Source organism: Carcharhinus amblyrhynchos, chromosome 6 (genome assembly GCF_965287045.1).
Source record: "Carcharhinus amblyrhynchos chromosome 6, sCarAmb.v2.hapA, whole genome shotgun sequence".
In the NCBI taxonomy this organism is placed as follows: domain Eukaryota; kingdom Metazoa; phylum Chordata; class Chondrichthyes; order Carcharhiniformes; family Carcharhinidae; genus Carcharhinus; species Carcharhinus amblyrhynchos.
The window spans coordinates 99,510,103-99,532,029 of record NC_137329.1 but is presented as its reverse complement, the minus strand read 5'-3'; the positions used below and the strand labels follow the sequence as shown (position 1 = coordinate 99,532,029).

At 39.9% G+C, this 21,927-nt stretch overlaps 2 protein-coding genes across 2 annotated transcripts in view; one reads left to right on the top strand and one right to left on the bottom strand.

Annotated features, from left to right (window-relative positions):
• LOC145344367 (uncharacterized) overlaps nt 1-11,130 on the top strand; it is a 36,926-nt gene extending 25,796 nt beyond the window's left edge. Inside the window, exons 10-13 of the mRNA XM_080191494.1 lie at nt 686-894; nt 4,282-4,468; nt 5,887-5,982; nt 11,005-11,130. Coding sequence (XP_080047620.1) covers nt 686-894; nt 4,282-4,468; nt 5,887-5,982; nt 11,005-11,130 — 618 coding nt within the window. The remainder of the gene's footprint in view (nt 1-685; nt 895-4,281; nt 4,469-5,886; nt 5,983-11,004) is intronic.
• Nucleotides 11,131-19,888: 8,758 nt separating this feature from the next.
• The window catches only part of znf277 (zinc finger protein 277), a 44,042-nt gene continuing 42,003 nt past the window's right edge, over nt 19,889-21,927 (bottom strand). The window contains exon 12 of the mRNA XM_080191057.1: nt 19,889-21,038. Coding sequence (XP_080047183.1) covers nt 20,855-21,038 — 184 coding nt within the window. The 3' untranslated portion in view covers nt 19,889-20,854. The remainder of the gene's footprint in view (nt 21,039-21,927) is intronic.

Below are 21,927 nucleotides of genomic sequence, written 5' to 3'. Positions count from 1 at the left end.
ATGGCTATGCAGACAGACTGTGGCTTCTGGTCTCCAGGTGCCTGGCTCATCTGCAGTTAGAGGTTCTTAAGCGAATATCACTCTTAAAGTGATATTACACCAATAGCAGATCCCCAGTTACTGGTAAAATGCCAACTGAGGCTGGATGAGGCTTTTGATTTGTTCCTTGAGTAGTTCCATTGGCCTCCAGGTGGGTGAGCCTTTGCCAGTCTTTCTGCTGCCAGTAAAAGAGCACAACGGTGGGAAGACATGGGGCATGCCACTCAATGCTTTTCTGTGCCATTTTACCAGCCTTCCCATCATTCAGTCTGTCCCCAAAGGGCGAATAAAATTTAGCCCTGTAAATATGATCCTTGCATCAGCTCTTTGGTGAAAATGTTTGCACTGCAAACAGATCTTTACTCCAACTTACATTTGAGCAAATATGAACAAGCTGTAGACATTTCAGAAAGACTACATCATAACCAATTCCGACCTAACTTAAATTTGGAAGGTAGGCTGAATATTGCCCATTCTATTTTCCTCCAGGTCCAAGTTATACAACGACCACAGTGCCTGTAGTCAGAAGCCAAAATATTTATCATGTAGTTAACATCGTGGTATAAAAGATTCTTAAAATATGACAAAACATATCCGGAACATATCTAAGCTTCACTCTTTACATGGCAGTCTTTCTCACTTCCAGATATCTATTGTAGACATTTACAATGAAGCTATTCAAGATCTTCTGTCAAAACAGTCAAACACTCAGTTGGAGATAAGAACCCAGGGAAAGACTGTTGTCATCCCTGGATTAACAGAAATTGAAGTGAAAACTGAAGATGACATTAAGAGAGCGATGCAGCTTGCAAATGAAAACAGGACAGTTGCATTGACAAAGATGAACTCTGAGAGGTACAATGTAATAAAAATAAACCATCCCACTAGTTAATGTAGTCAACTCTGTAATTTGAAATACAATTCTGTATCCACCGAATACCGCTTAATAAGGGGAGAGGGTAAGTGTTCACAAATGATTTTTCTTGTTCTTATTATATTCTTAGTGATAGAATCAATTTATTCATACAAGGAGGTTAGACAACGGAATTGCCTACTCTAATTTCATTTTTTTCATTCTCTCTTCTCATATACTAATCTAATCTAAATTGGATTTAAAGGATGCTATAGAATCATACAGTGCAGAAAGAGGCCATTCAGCCAATCAAGTCTGCACCAACCACAATCCCACCCAGACCCTATCCCCACAACCCCATGCATTTACCCTAGCTTGTCCTCCTGACACCAAGGAGCAATTTAGCATGTCCAATCCATCTAACCCACACATCTTTGGATTGTGGGAGGAACTCGGAGCATCCAGAGGAAATCCACACAGACACATGGAGAACGTGCAAATTCCACACAGACAGTGACCCAAGTGGTGCTGTGAGGCAGCAATGCTAACCATTGTACCACTGTGTCATCCCTATGATCTCTCTCTCAGTGGTCAACTGTTGTAAAAGTTGCTGCCCCTGTCTAAGTACAATCAATGTACCTTCTCCTATTTATTAGTAAGAACCCTTGATTGCTGCCCCGATCTTGTTAACGGCTTGCCAATTTGCAGAAGAAGACTTTACCTTCTTAAAACCTTACATAATCTTAAACTCCTTTGAGTTCCCTTTTAACCATCTCCGTTCCAATGGAAAAAAATCCTAATTTGGATCCATTCCTCAGAACTAGATTTCATCCTGATATCCTATTGAATATTTCCTGTGCAGAAAATGGCAGTTTTGGGTTTGCGATAAAACTGTCACCTCAAGCTTTCAGCCTTAAATCATTCATTTATGATATTGATAGTTGGATGTGATTTGTCCTGTTTTCAGCACAGTGGTTAGCATTATGCCTCATTGTGCCAGAGACCCAGGTTCAATCCCTGACTTAGGTCATGGTTTGTGTGAAGTTTCGACGTTGTCCCCGTGTCAGTGTGGCTTTTCTCCAGGTGCTCTGGTTTCTGAAAGATGTGCTGATTCAGTGCATTAGCCATGCTATATTCTCCCTCAGTGTACCAGAACAGGCACTGGAGTGTGGCAACTCGGGGATTTTCACAGTAACTTCATTGCAGTATTAATGTAAGCCTACTTGTGACACTAATAAAATCAACTTTAAATTCTTCAATGCAGTCTTTTTTGGCAAACAGTAGCAAGATGAAGCAACTGTGTCAGGCTAGCTATGCCACTCAATATACTTTGCTGGCTTATAAACAATATGTTCTATTGCATTTGGTGACAGCTTTCCTCTTCTGTAAACTCACAACAAAGAAAGCTGAATTGAATTTGGAATTGGAAATTTGTGATGTCGGTTATTGTACATTTTATAGAGTACCATAATATAATAATTCTGCCTTTTAAACACATAGGACAGAATTTTCCTGGGATTGCACAAAAATAATAGGGAGCCTCATAAGGATGGCTCTTTGGTATTGTCCTACCAGGAAGTTTCCTAGGGCAGTCTGCAAAACAAATCGGCTGCCTGCACCAGAGGCTAGCAGTCAGTTGTGATCATTAAAGCCTCAATTAAGATGATTATCCCAGCTTGCCAGCAGTGGAGCATCCAACCTCCCACCATGTGCCGAAGCCACCAGCTTTATGGGGACAACCTCCGAGGAGGTCACCTGAGCCAGACATCCCAGAAAGAAAGGGGCCGGCGAAGGAAAGACTGGCCTGTGTCCCCATCAAGTCATATGGAGGAGTTTTCCCACCAATCATACCTGCTGGCTTTCCTCATATTATATTTCATTTCACCCCCTCCTGACTCTTACCTGCCTCAGCAGTGTCCAATGGGACCGCTGAATTCTACAGGTGTCCACCCTCTAATTGGTCTAACAGTATCTCAATCCCGGAAGGATTGCTGTGCTGGTCTCGCTGCCAGCAAGTGCGGACTTGGAACTTCACTTTGTCCCAACAAGGGGGTTTCAAAGCCTGCTGTAACATTCCACCTATTACTGAGAAGTATCTGCTACCTGTTAGTACACTTTGTGCACCATGAGATGAGGAGTTTTAGTTATTGGAAATGGAGTATATACTTAATATGACCATCCAGCGTCAGTATAAAACTTTAATGTCGGACATGGTGCAGTTACATAATCTCCTGCTATTCTGTTATAATACAACCTCTGAAGAGTAATCTTTAAAAATTGGGCAATAAATCTTGGACGAGTCAAGACTGCCCACACCCCGTGAAGGAAGATTTTTTAAAAAATGAACGAAAAATACATTCGGGGGCTGTCATTGTGCTTTTGCTCACTGAAAACAAAGTTGAAACTTTCCAAGGTCATTTCATGAAAGAGTTTTGCAGTCAATTGACAAAGGAGATTTTAATTTTATTAAGTGGAATGGATTAAAAACAGGACCAAAGTGCTAACCCTGTGTACTCAGCACTCAACCTTGCTCACCTGAGGGCAGACAATTTAAATGGATTGAAAACTATCTCAATGAGAACACATTTCTCTTAATAAAAGGAAATTATCTCAGCGGGGGTGGAAGGGGGATGGGGGGATGAACGTAAGAAAACACAGAATGAGGAAAATGTGCTCTTTACAGAGAACATTTTACAACCCACCATATAAAATTTATTGAATGATTTCCTTAACCACAGGTAATCATGTGAAACTCCAACATTTTTTGCCATCATAGAATCATAAAATCTACAGTGCAGAAAGAGATCATTTGCCCCATGGAGCCTGCACCGACAACCAATCCACCCAGATCCTATCCCCGTAACATATTTACTCTCCTGGTCCCTCTGACACTCAGGGGCAATTTATCATGGCCAAACAACCTAACCTGCACATCTTTGGACTGTGGGAGGAAATTGGAGAACCCGAAGAAAACCCCATGCAGACACAGGGAGAATGTGCAAACTCCACACAGCCAGTGATCTGAGGACAGAATCAAATTCAGGTCCCTGGCGCTGTGAGGCAGCCACTGTGCCACCGTGTCGCCATCCTTCCAGTCAACATCTTCACTATTAAATCATAACCATATCATGCAGATGGCATGTGCATGATCTGTGAATGAGCTGAATTACTTTATGCCATTTATTCTGCAGGACTAATTCAAGTTTGATCCTCTTCAAGCTCTTAAATTCTTTTGATCTACCTGCATAAATTTCCTTTATTGTTGTCACGTGAGAAATAGTTACATAGTTACGCATAACTTCAGGAAAGGACATTCAGCCATTAAGCATTTTTACAAACCAGGTTGTTACAAAACTCTAATATCCATGTCCTTTCTCTTTGACCTCCAGTTCATGTTCTCATCTGCTGCTAATACTACATGTAACAGGAGTGGATGATGTCTCTGGGGCCACATACCGTGGCACACTCACACTATGTGATTTGGCAGGATCAGAGTGTATCTCCAAAACAGAAGCTACTGGACAGAGACTTGTAGAAGCAGCGGCCATTAACAAGTCCCTGACTGCGCTTGGACAAGTAAATGTATTTTGTATTTGCAAGCATACTGTTGTAAGCTACCAACAACTTATTGAAATGTTGCTTGCCTGTTTTTATGATTTGGGGTTGCTGATCTAATGAAATATTTAGAAACAAATTTGACTCGTTGAAATTTTGGAATGTAAATTGGAAATTCATTCATATCAGGCAGAGTAGTTGCAATAAAAGATACAAGATTCTTCAGAAGTAGAAAAGCATGGGGCTGAGTCTTTAACCAGTGGTTGGGAACCAGACATTGCGGGATCATTATGGATTCCAACTCCATGTATTGTACATTACATCCACCGTTATTTTCAAAGCTCCAGCCAATGAAAGGCTATAGAGTGAGCTTGCCATCCCCAGCACTTAGAGATTGGCAGCTCCATTGGATGAGGTGGGAGATACAGATGTGAAGCAGCAGACAGCCAGGTAAAGTTAATTCAATTTTTCTAAATGCCACTGTTGCTTGGCAGTGATCCTGGAAGGACATTCTTGGAGCATTGTGCCCCCAGTTCCTTTCTGCCTGAGCCCACCGTATTGGCCTGAATTGGGAACGGCCTGTGTTGCATGAGGACAAAATCTTAAAAGACCATTAAATCTAATTTGCTTCAATTGAATACCCGCTGTTTGCTGGTGGACAGCCAATCGGCACTGAGTGTCTTCTCTCAAAATGGCTTGGCATTGGATTCACGTTGGGAACCAGCACAAAGACCAGAGGCACAAACTTGCGTGCCCGCCCACCACTGATCCAGACCTCGATCTTCCTAAAAATTCAGCTCATAATTACTGATAATTAATAGAATGTAGTTAATGTGTGTTGCCATCTTTACAAATTTAATTATTTTCCCTCTTTGATGAAGATGGCAAATTCACCTCATTTTCTATAGTCTAAAATAAGGCATAACACACTGAAAAAAACCTTCTGTAATACACCACCTCCTGTCAATGTGGTTATGTTTAATCATGGCTGCTCAATTAAATTTGCTTCATCTCTTGTTCCTGATGGCTTGAAGATGAACAAACAAATATTGTAATGCAATATTAGTTCTTATATTTCCTTTCCTCCATGTAAAGTGAGGTAGTTAAGATAACAAAATAAATCAAAATGACAGCGCGCAAGAAACAATACTTTTCACTGTTTGCTAATGCATGCGACAATAATAAATCAAATCAAATATCCATTCTCTTTTAGGCAAAACTGGATTTACTGTAGGATTGATTACTTGCACACTGAGGGCCTTTACACCAGTTTTATCTATCTATATATGCAACTTCCCTTTACCTGTATCTTTCTCGAAAGTAGCATCAGACCTATTCAACAATAAAATCTACCCATTTTTACATTTTGTCGTAAAAAGAGAAATGTCATGTCAACATGTTTTGCAACTAATTTGATTCTGTTCCTCCAAATTTTGTAGGTTTTTATAGCCTTGAAGAGTAATGCACTTCATGTGCCATATAGAAACTCCAAGCTCACACATCTACTTCAACCAGCTCTTAGCAGAGATGCCAAGGTAATGTGTAATTGAGACTTATCTTTTGTTTATTGAATAATGACTAATTAATATACATTTGTTTCTTTGAATAATGTTAAAAATACATTATGAAATAATTAAGGAATAAATTATTTAATCCAACTGCTCGCATGCCCCTCCATTTCATTTCCAGGCAAGCTTCAGTAATAAATGATGAATTTGCTACACTTGTGACTGATTATATTTTAAACCTCAGAAAGATCGAGGTGGGAGGTTGGGCAAGAGATGAAGCTGCAATCTGGTTAGTCTGACCACAAATTAAATAGTGGCCTTTGTCATTTTGTAGATAATGGGTGATGAAATCTTGACATTACCAGTTTCAACATCAATTAATGGAATTTCTGGAATGGCAAATTGGGAGTAATGCACCTTCATTGCATGCAATCACTTTTAACTCAGGTTGTATGGGAAATGGCAAATCATTGATACAAAATAAAGCTGCTGTAAAATGTCTCTTATTACTGGGCATGAGTAAAAAGCTGAAGTGATATTTAGTAAGTCTGTGGGGTGACAATAAATGGCCAATTCCCTGCATGGTAACAGTGGATATGTCATGTACTTGATATATACCAGTTAGACTATCTGAATCCCTTTAATCTGAGTTCCACTATGTCACAACAATATTACTGCCCAAGGCAAGTACAAGGCAAGTTTTAGTACACAATGGCGGGTGCCTGGAATTTGCTGCTGGGGGAAGTAGTGGAAGCAGATATGAAAATGACTTTTAACAGGCTTCTTGACAAATGCATGAATAGGATGGGAATAGGGCGATATGGTCCCCAAAAGGGTAAGGGATTTTAGTTCAGATGGGCAGCATGTTCAGTGCAGGCTTAGAGCACCGAAGGGCCTGTTCCTGTGCTGTAATTTTCTTTGTTCTTTGTTCAAAACATAGTTAGTAGGCATTGTGGACATAATGTTCTGTATCTCCTTGAGCATGATCGCTTACAATATTCTAATTTATTTTGCATTCCAATGTAGCCAACAATATTTTTTCTAGTTTTCTCCCACTTCCAGTGCACATGAATTCAACTTTTTTTTCTCTCATTCTCACCTACTCCCTCTCTCCTTCTCTCACTCCCACTTTTACTCCACCCCCTCAGTGATCTCAATAGTTAAGTGGTTAGTTTCCATATATTTGTTGGCAAAATCCAGATCTACCTCTTCCCCGACTGTTGATTTATAAAGGTAATTTTTGTGTGTGTTACTAGATTGTCTGTATGATATCATTGGTTAGACCAAAACCATTTCATTTACCATCACCAAAAGCTTCATCCCCTGTCCCCAGCTGTTCGTTTAGGTTTAGACATCCAAGCTGAATTTTCCTGCTGTTGAATGTCAGGAAGTGCAGTGATCTTATTCAATTCCTATCAAAAACAGACCCACAGCTGAACTGAATTTCGAACCCCATATCCTCGCTTTCCTCAATACTTCATTCTACCTCTGCAATTTTGCAGTTTGCACTCTACCGTTGGACTTGTTCAATGTCAATTTTACTTCTAGACTTGACTCCTTCAATGCTTTCTTCATTGGTCTTCCAAAATGCACAAATGCCAGCTTATCTAAAACCCTACTGCTGACATCCTCAAGACACTAGGGGTGGGATTTTCCAGACCTCACCCCCTCCTCCCACGGTAGGGACAGCTCATCATTGGCCTTTCCACGTGGGTTCTTCTGGTCCTGCTGATGTCTGTGGAGCTTTGCATGTCTTGCCTGTCCCACTGCTGGGGAACCTGCCAGGAGGAAGCAGGGGGGCTGCCTTCCACAGGACCAGAATATCCCACCAGCAGGCAGGATTGAAAAATCTATTCAACCTTATTCATCTATCACCCCTGCATTCACTAACTCTTGTCTCTCAAAGCATCAAATTCAGAATTCTCCACCCATTTTACAAATTCTTCTACAGCATGAAAGACTTGACTAACTGTAAAGACTCGCATTCTAAATCAGTATTCTGTAAACCATGTGTGTGCCTTTATATGCACTGTTTGTGGTCAGAACTCCCACTCACCTGATGAAGGGGCAAACCCGAAAGCTAGTGGGGTTTACTACCAAATAAACCTGTTGGACTTTAACCTGGTGTTGTGAGACTCCTTACTGTGTTTAACCCAGTCCAACGCCAGCATCACCACATCATCATCTTCACCGCCAGTGGTGGCAGAACCTTCAGCAATCTCACTCTTGCTCTCTAAAATTTCTTCCCTTAATTCTCCTCCTTTCTATAGTTCTTCCCAATTTTAAAATACTTTCCTTTTCATTTGTGTTTGGATGTGTGCATTGTTGTTATGATTAGCATTGCCTCTCCCAAATTACCCTCGAAAAGGTGGTGGTGACCACCACCTTGTGATAATGTTGTAAAATTATTTCCACAGTGCAGTTAGGAAGGGTGTTCCAGGACCTTAATCTAATTACAATGAAGCAACATATATATAATTCCAAGTAAGTATGGTGAGAGACTTGGAGGGAGCTTGGAGTTGGTGGTTTTCCACATGCCTATTACTCTTGTTGTCCTGAATGGACAAGATCAAGGGTTTAGATGGGATTACCAGAGCAGCTTTGACCAGTTGCTGCAGTGCAGTGAATATTACACAGTGAAGGGAATTAATGTGTAAAGTGGTGGATTCTAATCAAATGTATCGTTTATGCTGGATGATGTTGAGTTTCTTGAGTATTATTGGAACTGCACTCACCCAGACATATGCCAGAGAATATTCCATCATTTGTGCCTTGGAGATGGTGGCCTGATTTTGTGGAGAATTAGAAGCCAAATTGCTTGCCCCTGAATTCTCAACCTTTGACATGCTCTTGTAACTGCAATATTCATGTGGCTAATCCAGCTAAATTTCTGGTCAATGTTAATTTCCAGGATATTGATGGCAGGGCTTTCAGTGATGGTGCTGCTGTTGGCACTTGTATGGTATGAATTTTACTTGTCACTTATAAGCCCAAGCCTAAATGTTGTCCAACACTTGCTGTGAGAGGGCATGGACAGCTTCACATTTGAGGAGCTATGAGTGGAATGGAACATCACAATCATTACTGAGTATTCCCTCTCCTGCCCTTATATTGGCAGGCAGGTCATTGATGAAGCAACTGAAGATGATTTGGCCTAGCATACTATCCTCAGGAACACCAGCAGCAAATGTCCTGGAGCTGAGATGAACAATCACAACCATCTCTCTTCATGTTAGGTTTGATGCCAACCATTCTTTTTAAAAATTATCTTTCCAACATGCTTTTGATCACCTCTTCTACTATTGCTGAGTGAGCATTTTCTCCTACATGAATATCCTTGTGATGTTTTCAATTTTAAAGGAATCTGCCAGAGCCTGCTGCCATAACTGTGACTCAGAAAAGTAAGGTCAGCATTACCAGTGGCTGTGAAGGGGACTGTGGCTATGACCATTTATGCTTCTATTTCCTTACAAGCTAGAACTGGGGGTATTTGCCACATCTGAGTTTGCCATCTTCTGTTGCATACAGGAAACCTCAATGGAAACTGGTTACGTTTTATTGTCTCTTGCTGAAGAACAGCAGGCTGGGAGAGAATATATCTTCACAAAGGTTGCAGGCTTTTCCTGTACAATTGAGTACAATTGACTGCATGCACATTGCCTTGTGGGTGCCGCATATCAACTCTGAGTTCTACCACACTGAAAGTGTTTCCACTTTCTTAGTTTGTGTGCAATCATGGGAACAAATTATGCAGCAAAATATCCTGGCAGCATTCAGGACACCTTCATTCTGCAGCTGTGAGCTGTGCCGGCTGCATTTTAAGCCACCATGACAAATCAAAGGGTGGTTATTGGATAACAACAGCTATTCACTGACAACATGACTTCAGTGTGCTATCCATGCACATGTCAACAGCGTCCATTCATAGATGGCTCCAGGTAGTCTGAACTTTGGAGAATGAGGCAGATGATAATTGGGGTCTGAAAATGGACAGTGGCCCACAATGCACAATTTCCCAGTATCTACTCAATGTGAGGAGAGCAGTATGCCAACTTCAACCTGCTTGCTCATTCTCATGTTTGTATCCTGCAGCTAGTGTTAATCGCACTAGTGGTGGTTGCATGAGGATAGTACATTGAAGCTAGCTGGCACCTCTTAAAGGGAAAGTACATTGTAACTGGAGCAGGCAGAAGTCCTTGTTCAAACCACTTTGACTTGGAAGAGGATAAGATGGTAGCACAACCTAGGAGAGAGCATGTTCTAAGGAACTTGAACCCTGCACTGGAGAAGTGCTGTTTCTAAAAACGGTAGGAGGCCCAGATAGACATACTGTCAGAGATCAGTGAGATCAGATTAACATGGCAATCCATGGTAGAAATCAACACCCAAAGACTTGAATGCATTGTGGGAAAATTTCAATAACCTTACACAAATGATCAAGGTCAGAGAATGTCATAGCCCATCAACTGCACTGCTAGACTCACACACTGCTCAATATATCACACCCCTCTCACTCATTGACCAAATGTTTCCATGAGGAATCTTACTTAACATTCAAGTTAATGAATGCATTAATGTACCTCACTCTCTCACACTTAGCACTGTGGCAGGTACCCACATTTCACAGGTTGCACACACTGTCAGCTATTGAACCAGATTACACCAAACAGATTGCATAACACTCACTAACATTTCCCTCTCCCTTGCAGCTCAAGGCCACGTACAATCTCAAACAAGTAGCAGCCAATCAGAAGGATTTAGAGGTGTGTCTGATTTGCAGCAGTGACAGCATTTTTGTTATCAATCATTTCTTGGAATTAACTGTTTATAAAAGATATTTAACATCGGTACAGCATCAAATCATTTGGACAGAAATGTTATAGCAACATTTAGATTTGTAGGAACTTGGCACTTTAATCCAGGTGAACAGGTTTTGAAATCTCATGCCAGAATCAAGCAAAACACTCCTTGGGTAAAGTTACATTTTCTTTGACTATTTGTAGGCTTAAAGATGCAATGTGACTGAAGTTTTCTATTTTTACATTTCAGGCTTGTATTTTTATGAATATTAGTCCAGAAAGCAGGAAACTGGATGAAACATTAAGTACACTTCAGCTTGGTGTTTTAATTGGGCAAATGAGTCTTGGAAAAAAACATACAGCACTTAACTGCTAAAACCAGCAATTGAAATGATTTACTGAGCTTTGTGAGGAACACTAGATGAATTAAATGCTTCAAAATGATTTATAAAACGTATTTTTATTCATACACAACTTTCTATAACTGAATAAAGCAAGTTTTGTGGCAAAATACTGCCATTTAATTGCAAAAATTATGACTTCAAATGCCAAAGGCTAGCAAAGTGAAGTCAACCCTGCTGGTTATAACCGAGAGCAAGTGTGTATTTGCAAAACAAGCACTGACATTGGAAGTAGAATTCAGTAAACAGGCAGCATATTCACTCAATGAGGATAACAAATACATCACATGTTGGAATTGTCTAGTTTCATTGGAAAATATTAGTCCACATTTTGTTGTCAGTGGTGAATAACCAGTTCTTGCTGGTGATTTGGAAGAAAGCTGCCCACAAAAATCTGGCAAAGTCTGCGGTGTTGATTTCCCCTGTTATGGAACCAGTTTCGCATTGGCACCAACTATAGAGAATGCTGGTGTCTGGAAACAATGCAGTCATTACACAACTTGAATAGTCAATCAGGAAATGAAGAGCACTGATTATCTTTCACATTTTAACCATTTTACAAAGAGCAAAATAAAGATTGCGACATTCATGTGGGATGAAGGTGATATATTTAAATATCTTCAAGTTTTTTTTCACTAATTTAAAAATCTACAGACTCTTAATCATGAAATAGAAGGAATGACACACTAGACTTCTAAAATTAGATCTTTCAGGCCAGTGACATTCTTCAGCAGTAATTGTGACTTAATGCACCATCATAAACTCAGTTACATCTTATTCAGCAAGGCACAACATTTTTGTTTTTACAGTGGGAATAATTTGTAAAATATTAAGGTTTTTGCCAAATTACTGATTTCTGTGGAGATCTCATTGAGACGTATAAGATGATGAATGGGATGGATAGGATAGAGGTGGAAAGACTCTTCCCGCTCAAAAAAGACAGTAGGACTAGGGGGCACAGCCTCAAGATAGAGGGGGGGCGGTTCAGAACGGAGTTGAGGAGGAACTTCTTCACTCAAAGGGTGGTGAATCTCTGGAATTCTCTGCCCGTTGAAGTGGTGGAGGCTGCCTCGCTAAATATTTTTAAGAAGCGGGTTGATGGGTTTTTGATAAGAGAGGGGATTAAGGGTTATGGGGAGAGGGCGGGAAAGTGGAACTGAGCCACGACAGATCAGCCATGATCTTATTGAATGGCGGGGCAGGCTCGAAGGGCCAGATGGCCTACTCCTGCTCCTATTTCTTATGTTCTTATGTTCTTATGTAGGACTGCAAAAGCACATCTTGTGGAGGCATAGGTAATCTCTGGCAGCAACTGCTGGATTTAACTACAGGTGGATGCCAGAAGCAGCTGCAAGTTTCACAGAGGAATGACGGTGACCACCGACAGTTTCATTGTCGATTGCAAAATTTGGCTCATTACTTTGCTACTTTGAGCCATTGGAAATTATGCACTTAATGTATTCCTGCATTGAGATTCAGTTATGTGTAAATGCAGATTACTTGGTGAATATTTTAGCATAACTACATATTCACCTATAACACTCAGGAGCATTTTAACGTTTCAAATCCCAATAGATCTGGGGGACTTTACAGTCTAAATCTAATATTTTTTCTTCTCTGACAAAATGAATATTGTTACAAACTATTTTACTTCAGTACAAAATAATAAGTGTCAAGAATAAGCTTCTGCAATATCAAATTCTATTTTGGAACCTTAAACCACAGTGAAAAAATGGCTCTGAATCAACTTTCATACAAACATATGAAAATAATGGACAAGAACAGGGATCTATTTAGGCTGCCTCATATATTCTATCTGTGTATCATGATCCCCTTTGGTTTTCTCCACCAGCCCCTCCACCTCCCCCACTGCCCACCTTTGCCATCTACCCACTGGTAGCCACATGATCTTCTGGGTCTGTCAAAAGGGAGGAGAAATATTCAGCCAATTCAGTAGGACAAAAATATGGGAAATTCCTCTCTGATTGCTGACTACAATCAAATTAAGTATTATGAGATTTCCATGCATAATGATGCAAGCTCATATACTTTGTCTTAAATACAAAAGGAATTAATTAATAAAAGGGAAAACTATACAAAAGCTAACAGACTACCAGCTGCCCCAGTCCCTACATGTCTTCTAGATGCTTTCTGCCCGAGAGGGGGACTCACTCTTGGTCCTAATTCGTCTTTCAAGCTAGATGATTTTGTTCTGCTGTGTCGCCCTTTTAGCTTCAATCACCACGCCATGTCAGTCAGTCAGTGATTGGTATCCCATCTACCTTTTATACACTGTGATGTCAGACACGGCTAAGAACTCACTCAGTTCCCTTTAGAATATCTGCAGTGAATCAATTCTTATTGCTTGTGCCAGCAACGTACTGTCAGAGGTCAACGGCACTCTGAAAACAAAAACCTCCTGATATCTAACCAAGTTCCATGCTTATGTAATTTACACCAATGTCCCTTGGTTTACCCTAATCTACCTGATTCACATTATTCATTTATCTCCAGATAAGAAAGTCCAGTTCTTTAATTATTCAATCTCAAATGCTTTTCTAGTTTTCCAATCTGAGATGAGGACCTTTCAGTTAGGCAGAGGAGAGACACCCTTTTTCAAGGCCCACCTGCCAAACATTTGAGAAATGCAATGATTTACCAAGTAGTGTCACAGATTTAATTAGCATGTTCCTCAATTTTTTTTGTCAATCTCCTGAAAGTTAGTTTTGCTATAGCACTAACAGTCATATTGTTCCCTGACTGAGACATTTGTTCCTGTCAGAGATACTAAAATAAATCTGTGGTACTTTCTAAAGGGTTGTCATTTGAAAAGTTCTTGATGTTCTATTTAAAAGGTGCACAGAAAATAGATGAAAGTGGATTTGAAAAGATTTGTCCCAGTTAGTTCACTGAAATCTGTTACGTTTCTCCTGCTCCAAACCAAAATCCCCAACTACTTGTAGAATTAGTCAGTTTCCACTGAACACTTCAACTGAGTTAGAATTTATTACACTAGGTGGCAGTCTATTCCACAAATTAATGACTGATCACATAGATTATGGTCCTCAAGTTTAGTTCATATCACAATCATGCTGTCATAGTTTTGCACAGAATACATGACTGATTCTTTTAAATTTAAAACTCAAGTTGTATCTCCATTCCTTATTTTTATAAGTAATAGCCGTGGACAATTCTAGTTCTTTTCCTGTAGTTTTGCTCTGATATATTGCAATAATGAAGCATCATTTTTTTGTAATGCACTTTTTCCTCTTTGCTACTACGTGTGCTAAACAATTATTTTTTGTGTTTTGGAAAATGTCAAAGCTATTATGATAAATGAGCAATAAAGGAAATTGAATAATTGATGAGTTAATTAACTGTTGCTTAATGTTGATTTTTTTGAACATTATGATTTGCACCTTATATAACTACCATCATTAATACAGTAAAATTTCCCAAGACGCTTTTCAGTTGCAATATCAACCAAACCACATAAGGAGATATTGAAACAGTTGAGATAGATTCTATGCAGCAGGCATCTTAAAGGAGAGAGAGAGATCCAGAAAGATGGAGAGGTTTAGGAAGGAGTTTCCAGATTAGGCAGCTAATGCAATGGCTGCCAGTTTTAAATAAAAGCAAATTAAAATTGAGGATGTGCAAAAGATCAGAATTGGAGATCTCAAAAGGTTGCAGGATTTGAGAAGGTTACAGAGACAGGACAGGGAAGGCTACAGAGGCAGAGACAGGAAGAGGCCAGACAATGGAAGGATTTGAAAGCATTTTAAAATAGAGGAATTGTTTAACCGGCAACTAAAACAGGTCAGCAAGCACGGAGACGATGGGCAAATAAGACAGGGTGCAAATTAGGATATGAGCAGCAAAATTTAATCAAATTCAAGTTTACAAAGGATTGAAAATGAGAGCCCAATAAGGCTGAACATTGGAATTGTCAAATTTAAGATAAATCATCAATGAAAGTTAAAGCAGCAGAGAGCTGAGGAAGCGGTAGTGCCGAACAATGCTTTCAAGATGGAGGTTTTGGTGGTGGAGCTGCCATATGTCTGGAAGCTCATCTCACAGTCAAATAGAATGCAAAAACTGCAAGTGGTCTGGTTCAAGCTCAGACAGTGGGCAGGGAGAGCGTGATGTGGATGCTTAAAGAATTTATGGAAGAAATTTATGCCAAACTGGTGCTGCATATCAGTCGAGTTACATGATAAATCAGTTACAGCCAAGAGACAATGTAATGATCCTAGATGCAAATAATTCCGTGAAGATGACATTAATGTTAATCACTGGGCTGCACAGTATTACTGAGAATACTGTAGTGAGCAGTAAAGTGACAAATACCCATGTTCTTTAATTTTCACAGTATTTGTGCTTAATTTCAATACCATGTTTCGCCGTAGAAGCCCTGCAGTGCAAAAGGAGGCCATTTGGCCCTTTGGACCTGCAGTGACAACAATCCCACCCTATCCCCATAACCCCACATATTTACCCTGTTAATCTCCCTGAAACTAGGACCAATTTAGTTTGGCCAATCAACCTAACCTGCGTATCTTTGGACTGTGGAAACCCACACAGATATGGGCAAACTCCACACGAACAGTGACCCAAGTCAGGAACTGAACCCAGGTCCCTGGTGCTGAGAGGCAGCAGTGCTAACAACAATGCCAGCATGTTGCCACAACACAAAAACGCATGGGAATGGTGGGAAGATTTTTTTTTTGAGGGGACTCACTCTATGCCTTTTACAAATAAAACAGCTGAAAACTATGAATATATTTCTTTTCTCTTTGGATATGAAAAGCATTGTGCAAAGTTTTGGCATCTGCACATTACTGCACATCGAGGCTTACAGAATGCATCGGCCTGACATTTGCTGTCTGCATGGAGGGTGGAGAGGAGGGGGAAGAGAATATGAAATTGCTTACAGGTCTCAGTGGGGCAACAAGGCCTCAGACAGGAAGTGGCCATTTTCCACAAATGGCCACTTAATGGCCTTTTCCTGCCTAGTCTCAATTTCAGCTGGTAGGCACTAGATAAATATGAGTAGGAAATAGAAAAATTATTTTGGGCAGGAAGGTGGGGGAGGCTTCATCAGAAACTCCTCTTCTGACTGGACAGCCCTTCATAGACTGGATACCTCCGTACATCCCTTCCACCCAGTACATTTGTCAATAATCTAAGTGACCATCCTCAGGCATATTCTGCTGCACGCCACTGCCCCCACCCCACACACACACCATCTGCCATTTGCTTTTACACCAGCTCCCTGCACTTGGTCCCAGGATCAGCACCAAGTGCCTCTTCTGAGAGTACGTGGAAGTAAAAATTCCCCAACGCATTACATTCATTAACCCTGTTACTTCATCAAAAAACCTCAAATCGAGTTCAACACTATTTGTATTTAACAAATCTATGCTGCTTTTCCTTTACTAAATCATACTTGTCCAAGTGATTATCAATTTCGTCCACGATTATCGGTTCCAAAAGATTCCCACCACTGAGGTTAATTAATTAAACCTTCATTTAGTCAGCTGAGTCATTTGACAGCCAATTCGCTTTTACAATAATGATCTGGCCATTATTGGCAGCAACAGAAATTACACAATAATACAATTTGTTTAAACACTAAGAACAATAAAATATAAATTAGTAGTACAAGATCATTGATAGTTTAGCAGGTACAAGTCAACTGAGGTTTAACCCTTCAGCAAAAGGCATCCACAGTGTTAGGGAGAAATATACAGCTATTCAGCTACACTGTTCTGATACCGAGCATTTTGCAGTGCTCACATAAGCCAGGCCCTCCCCATGGGTCATATATCTCCTTAAAGGTTTAATAATCACGCAAGTTTAAAAATCATATAAGCTGCAATCTGCTAAACTCAGTCACACAAGGAAAACTATGAATAAACCACGGGGCTTGATTAAAGCAGATCCAGATAAGAGTCAAAGACCATAAACTCTCAGTTACAAGGGAGGCCTCAGTCACACAGCATACACACAAGACATCCACTGAACAATGCATAGAGTGAGAAAAGCAGGACTTACTGCAATACAGAAAACCAAGTCTAGACTAACCTTTAGCTTGTAAAATGTCATGGGGAGGTAATGGCATAGTGGTATTATTGCTAGACTATTAATCCAGAAACTCAGCTAATGTTCTGGGAATCTGGTTTGAATCCCACCACAGCAGATGGTGAGATTTGGATTCAATAAAAAAAACTCTGGAATTAAGAATCTATTGATGACCATGAAACCATTACCAATTTTTGTAAAAACCCATCTGGTTCACTAATATCCTTTAGGGAAGGAAATTGCTGTCCTTACCCGGTCTGGCCTATGTGTGGCTCCAGAGCCACAGCAATGTGGTTGACTCTTAACTGTCTTCCAAGGACAACTAGGGATGAGCAATAAATGCTGGCCAGCCAGCGACACCCATGTCCCATGGATGAATAAAAAAAGGCATAATGTCAAATGCCAGATTATCAGACATTTGTAACTGGAAATTTACTCAAATTCAGAGTTATCAATTAAAATTTTGAGATCAAAGTTAGAGAGTAAGACTGACTTGTAGTTGCTGGGTTTATGTTTGGACTTAAGTGTAACATTGCAATTTACCAGTCCTCTGGTGTCACCCTGTATCTAAGGAGGATCGGAAGTTTTTTTATTCCATCTTTAAAGTTAAAAAGTCAATGCTCAGAAAGGACCAATCAAATCTAAATCCATTCCTTGCTTGCTCCAAAACCAAATTCAAAATCCCACCTATCCAACTCATGGTCCCCACAAGAAAGTGTGTTGGGGAGAAAAAACACAGCTATCAAACTGTATTGTACTTCACATGCTCATTCTTGAGAGTCCCCACAAGATCCAAACTGACAAGTTAAGGCATTGTACCCCATCTTGGATAAAGGCAAAATACTGCAGATGCTGGAATCTGAATCAAAAGCAGAAAATGTTGAAAAATCTCAGCAAGTCTGACAGCATTTTTGGACAGAGAAGAGTCAACGTTTCAGATCTGGATGCCCCGAGATACTACCAGCGTGAATGGGCAGAAAATTCTGATCTATGGCTACAAGACCAGGTCACAGGCTAGGATTCCTGCAGTGAGTAGTTCATTTCCTGACTCTCCAAAGCCACGCATAAGACACAAGTCAGGAATGTGATGGAATGCTCTCCACTTGCCTGGATGAGTGCAGCTCCAACCACACATAAGAAACTCAACACTACCCAGGACAAAGTAGCCCTCTTGAGTGACACCCCATTGACCACATTAAACATTAACTCAGTCCACCACAAATGCACAGTGGCAGCAGTGTGTATCATCTACAAGATGCATTACAGCAATGCACTGGCTTCTTTGACAGCGACTTCCAAACCGGCAACCCCCTACCATCGAAAAGGACAAGGGCTACAGACGCCTGGGAGAACCATCACCTACACATTCCCCATCATACCACACGACATGCTTATTAGGAACTGTATTGTCATTTTTTTTTCCACTATCAGTGGGACAAAATCATGAAACACCCTCCTTAACAGCACTCTGGGTGTATCTACATCACATGGACTGCAACAGCTTAATATCACCTTCTCAAGGCCAGTTAGGGACAGCAAATAAATGCTGGCTCAGCTAATGATGCTCACGTCCCAGGGACAAATTTAAAAAAATGCTTGAAGAGAAATCTTTCTAAAATACATTCTGGCCAAACATAAAGGTTCATTATTGGCTATCAGGTAAACATAGCCTAATGGATGGAGAAAATTCAGTTTACTGAAAGCACAATTGCTTTAAATTACACTGAGCTACAAGAGAACAATTGAGGCGGAAACTTTATTAATCCTACAAATAATTTGCAGAACATCATCTTTCACTTCCATGTTTCTAACCATGATACTAATAAGAACTTTCGTAATGGTTTTAAAAATAATTATGCCAAACATAACGGAAATAGTTCATGGTTCTGACACTGTAATACTGGAACAAAGATTTAATACCACCTTTGCTGGCATGGCCTTGAAACATACTTGCTGCTTGAACTTTTATTAAGACATAAACGCCTTCATGGAAACAGCTTGAATTGTTCAATTGCTTCTGAATTTATTTTTAATCAAAGTTAAACTGAAGATCATACAACTGTTTCTGTTGAGCAGCACAGTGGTTAGTACTGCTGCCTTACAGCACCAGGGACCTGGATGCAATTCCAGCCTCGGGTGACTGCGTGGAGTTTGCACATTCTCCCCAGTTTCCTTCCACAGTCCAAAGACATATGGGTTAGGTTGATTGGCCATGCTAAATTGCCTCTTAGTGTCAGGGGGATTTGCAGAGTAAATATGTGGAGTTATGGGGAGAGGGCCTGGGTGAATTGTCAGTGCAAGCACAATGGGCTGAATGGCTTTGTTGTGCGCAGTAGGGATTCTATGGTCATCATATGGTCACCAAAACTGCTGCCTGCTTCATGTATTTGATACTTATAATTGATGTAATCTCTCAGATATGCATAGACACGCATCATGTTTGCTTAACGTGAAAAGCTGGAGTACAAACTTTATTTTTAAAAATCTGAGATTAAGTGATCCAGCAAGATAGAAAACTCACAACCACTTTAACATTAGACTTTTGTAATTGTCATAAGAATATTCCAGCAAAAATTTCAAACAGCTATATTTGGGAGACTTCCTCCTTGAACTGCCTAATATTAAGACATGAATAAATAAAAGTCAGTCTTACAATACATACACTACTTATGTTTATTAAATCTTTCAAAGGCCAATTTGCACTTTGGGATAATGTGCCCATTAGTCACTTCCTGTGCTCATTTTCAGAATGCCACAGCACAGCTGCCAATGTGCAATGACACAGAAATGCAACACTTTCCATCTACAGTGTAAAATGACAGTAACATTTAATTACAATGGTAAACTGTTTTCCATATGTGCCGTACCACATACGTTTTCAGGACCTTTTTCATTCCTCTTGCCTGTGATATTTTAAAATTTGTTATCTCGAGTGAGTTCACAACTTTGTGCAGCAAAGTTAGGAATTCATGCAAACATGTTAAATTAGCAAGTTTAAAAAAAATGCTGCCATGTTTAAGGTATTCTGTTGTTAAAAATAACTTTTCACTTCATTCACAAAACTGCTGCAGTACTGCAGAAAACTGCCCTGCTAAATAATGACTGCAACTGTCCCAAAAGGTGGGCAGACAATGGAAGTTTAAAAAAAAACTTTAAATTTAATTCTTCATTTCAACATCCGGCAAATCACCAACATAATTTGAGCATAATTTGAATCTCTGGAGCTGAGGCATTCTTTCACCTTCCTCTCCTTATCTGGGGTGAAGGGAGAAGCAATCCACAAACTCAATGAGAAAGATTAAAATATCTGACACACTACAATAAAATAAATTACTTCAAAAGTTATTTTGTTCTCGTATAAACGAGAGCAGTACTTTGTGATTATCATGCAGCTTTGTTGCTCATGTATTGTTCGATCAACTTCAAGTGTACAAACACTCATCAATGGTACTACCTACCAGAATTTCTGTTTTCTTCACCAGAAAAATAAATTAGTTACCCCAGTAAGGTTAAAATTGGCATGGTATTTTGATGAGGCCATTATACCAGTAGATTGCTAGGAGTTTTTGCTATTAAATTGTGGATATTTCTTTCTGTACTGAGAAAAAGTGAATGTTAGTTCTTGGTATCTGAATGCTGCAGGGAATTTAGAATACTGCTTTTTTTTAAAGCTTGCAAGTCTGAAATATCTTCTGCTATGACGGGAATGTTGGTTATCTGGTTGTCAGCGACAGATTCACTCTCACAGTCAGATAGCGAGCATAGCAGAGCATCATTTTCATAGGTAGGAAAGTAATATCTACAAACAGAAACAATAAAATCAATGCATTAAATAATATTTAAACATGATATCTTAAATTAACAACTGTAGACTACATATAGTTCACAAAGTGGTGGTTTGACGAAAGTGTTAAGAGTAAAACCCACTGTGAAATAATATTAGTGACAGTGTATCACCACTAAACCATTAAGTTCTGTTGTTCAAAGATGGTTAAATATTTAACATACATATGTGGAAATGCTAACAAGGCATGAAATGCTTTGCTCAATCTTATATAGATAACCTGCCTTCATTGTTGTGCTCATTCATTCAAAGAAATTGATGAATAAAAGAAATCCTCAGCAACAGCAGGTTTAGTTAAAAAACACTTGGTTTTTTTCAATAAATATTCCATTCCATCAACTTCAATATTCTGAAAGAACTATGTCCTTAACTAACTTGTTTTTTTTTAGGCCAGCTGGACCAAATTTATGTGGGAAAACAAAAATTAACAATTAAACGCCTTGCAAAGAATGAGTTAGAATTTGCCAGTTGATTATGTGATACAGTGTCAAATGCCTTCCTGCCAATTTGATAGGGTATCTGGCAGATATGCAAATTCCTGGAAGGACGTTGGTACATTGATCCGACATAACTTGCTCCACTATCTTGAGTGAAATCTGCCCGAAAAAATGGCAGCGTGTTGCTTTCTGTCCAGTGAAACTGGTCGGTTTAGTCTCCAGATTCCACCACACTGCCAAAAAAACAAGGGGACATGACTCATGCTGCCTTAGAGGGAGGGACAGGACCTAATGTGTCAGCAAAACTCAGCTGCAGAGATTGAGACGTCGTCTTTAAAGGGTGCCCTGATCAAAAGTGCAATAACCCTCCCCCGTCCCACCACTGAGACCCCTGAGGCTCCTCTCCA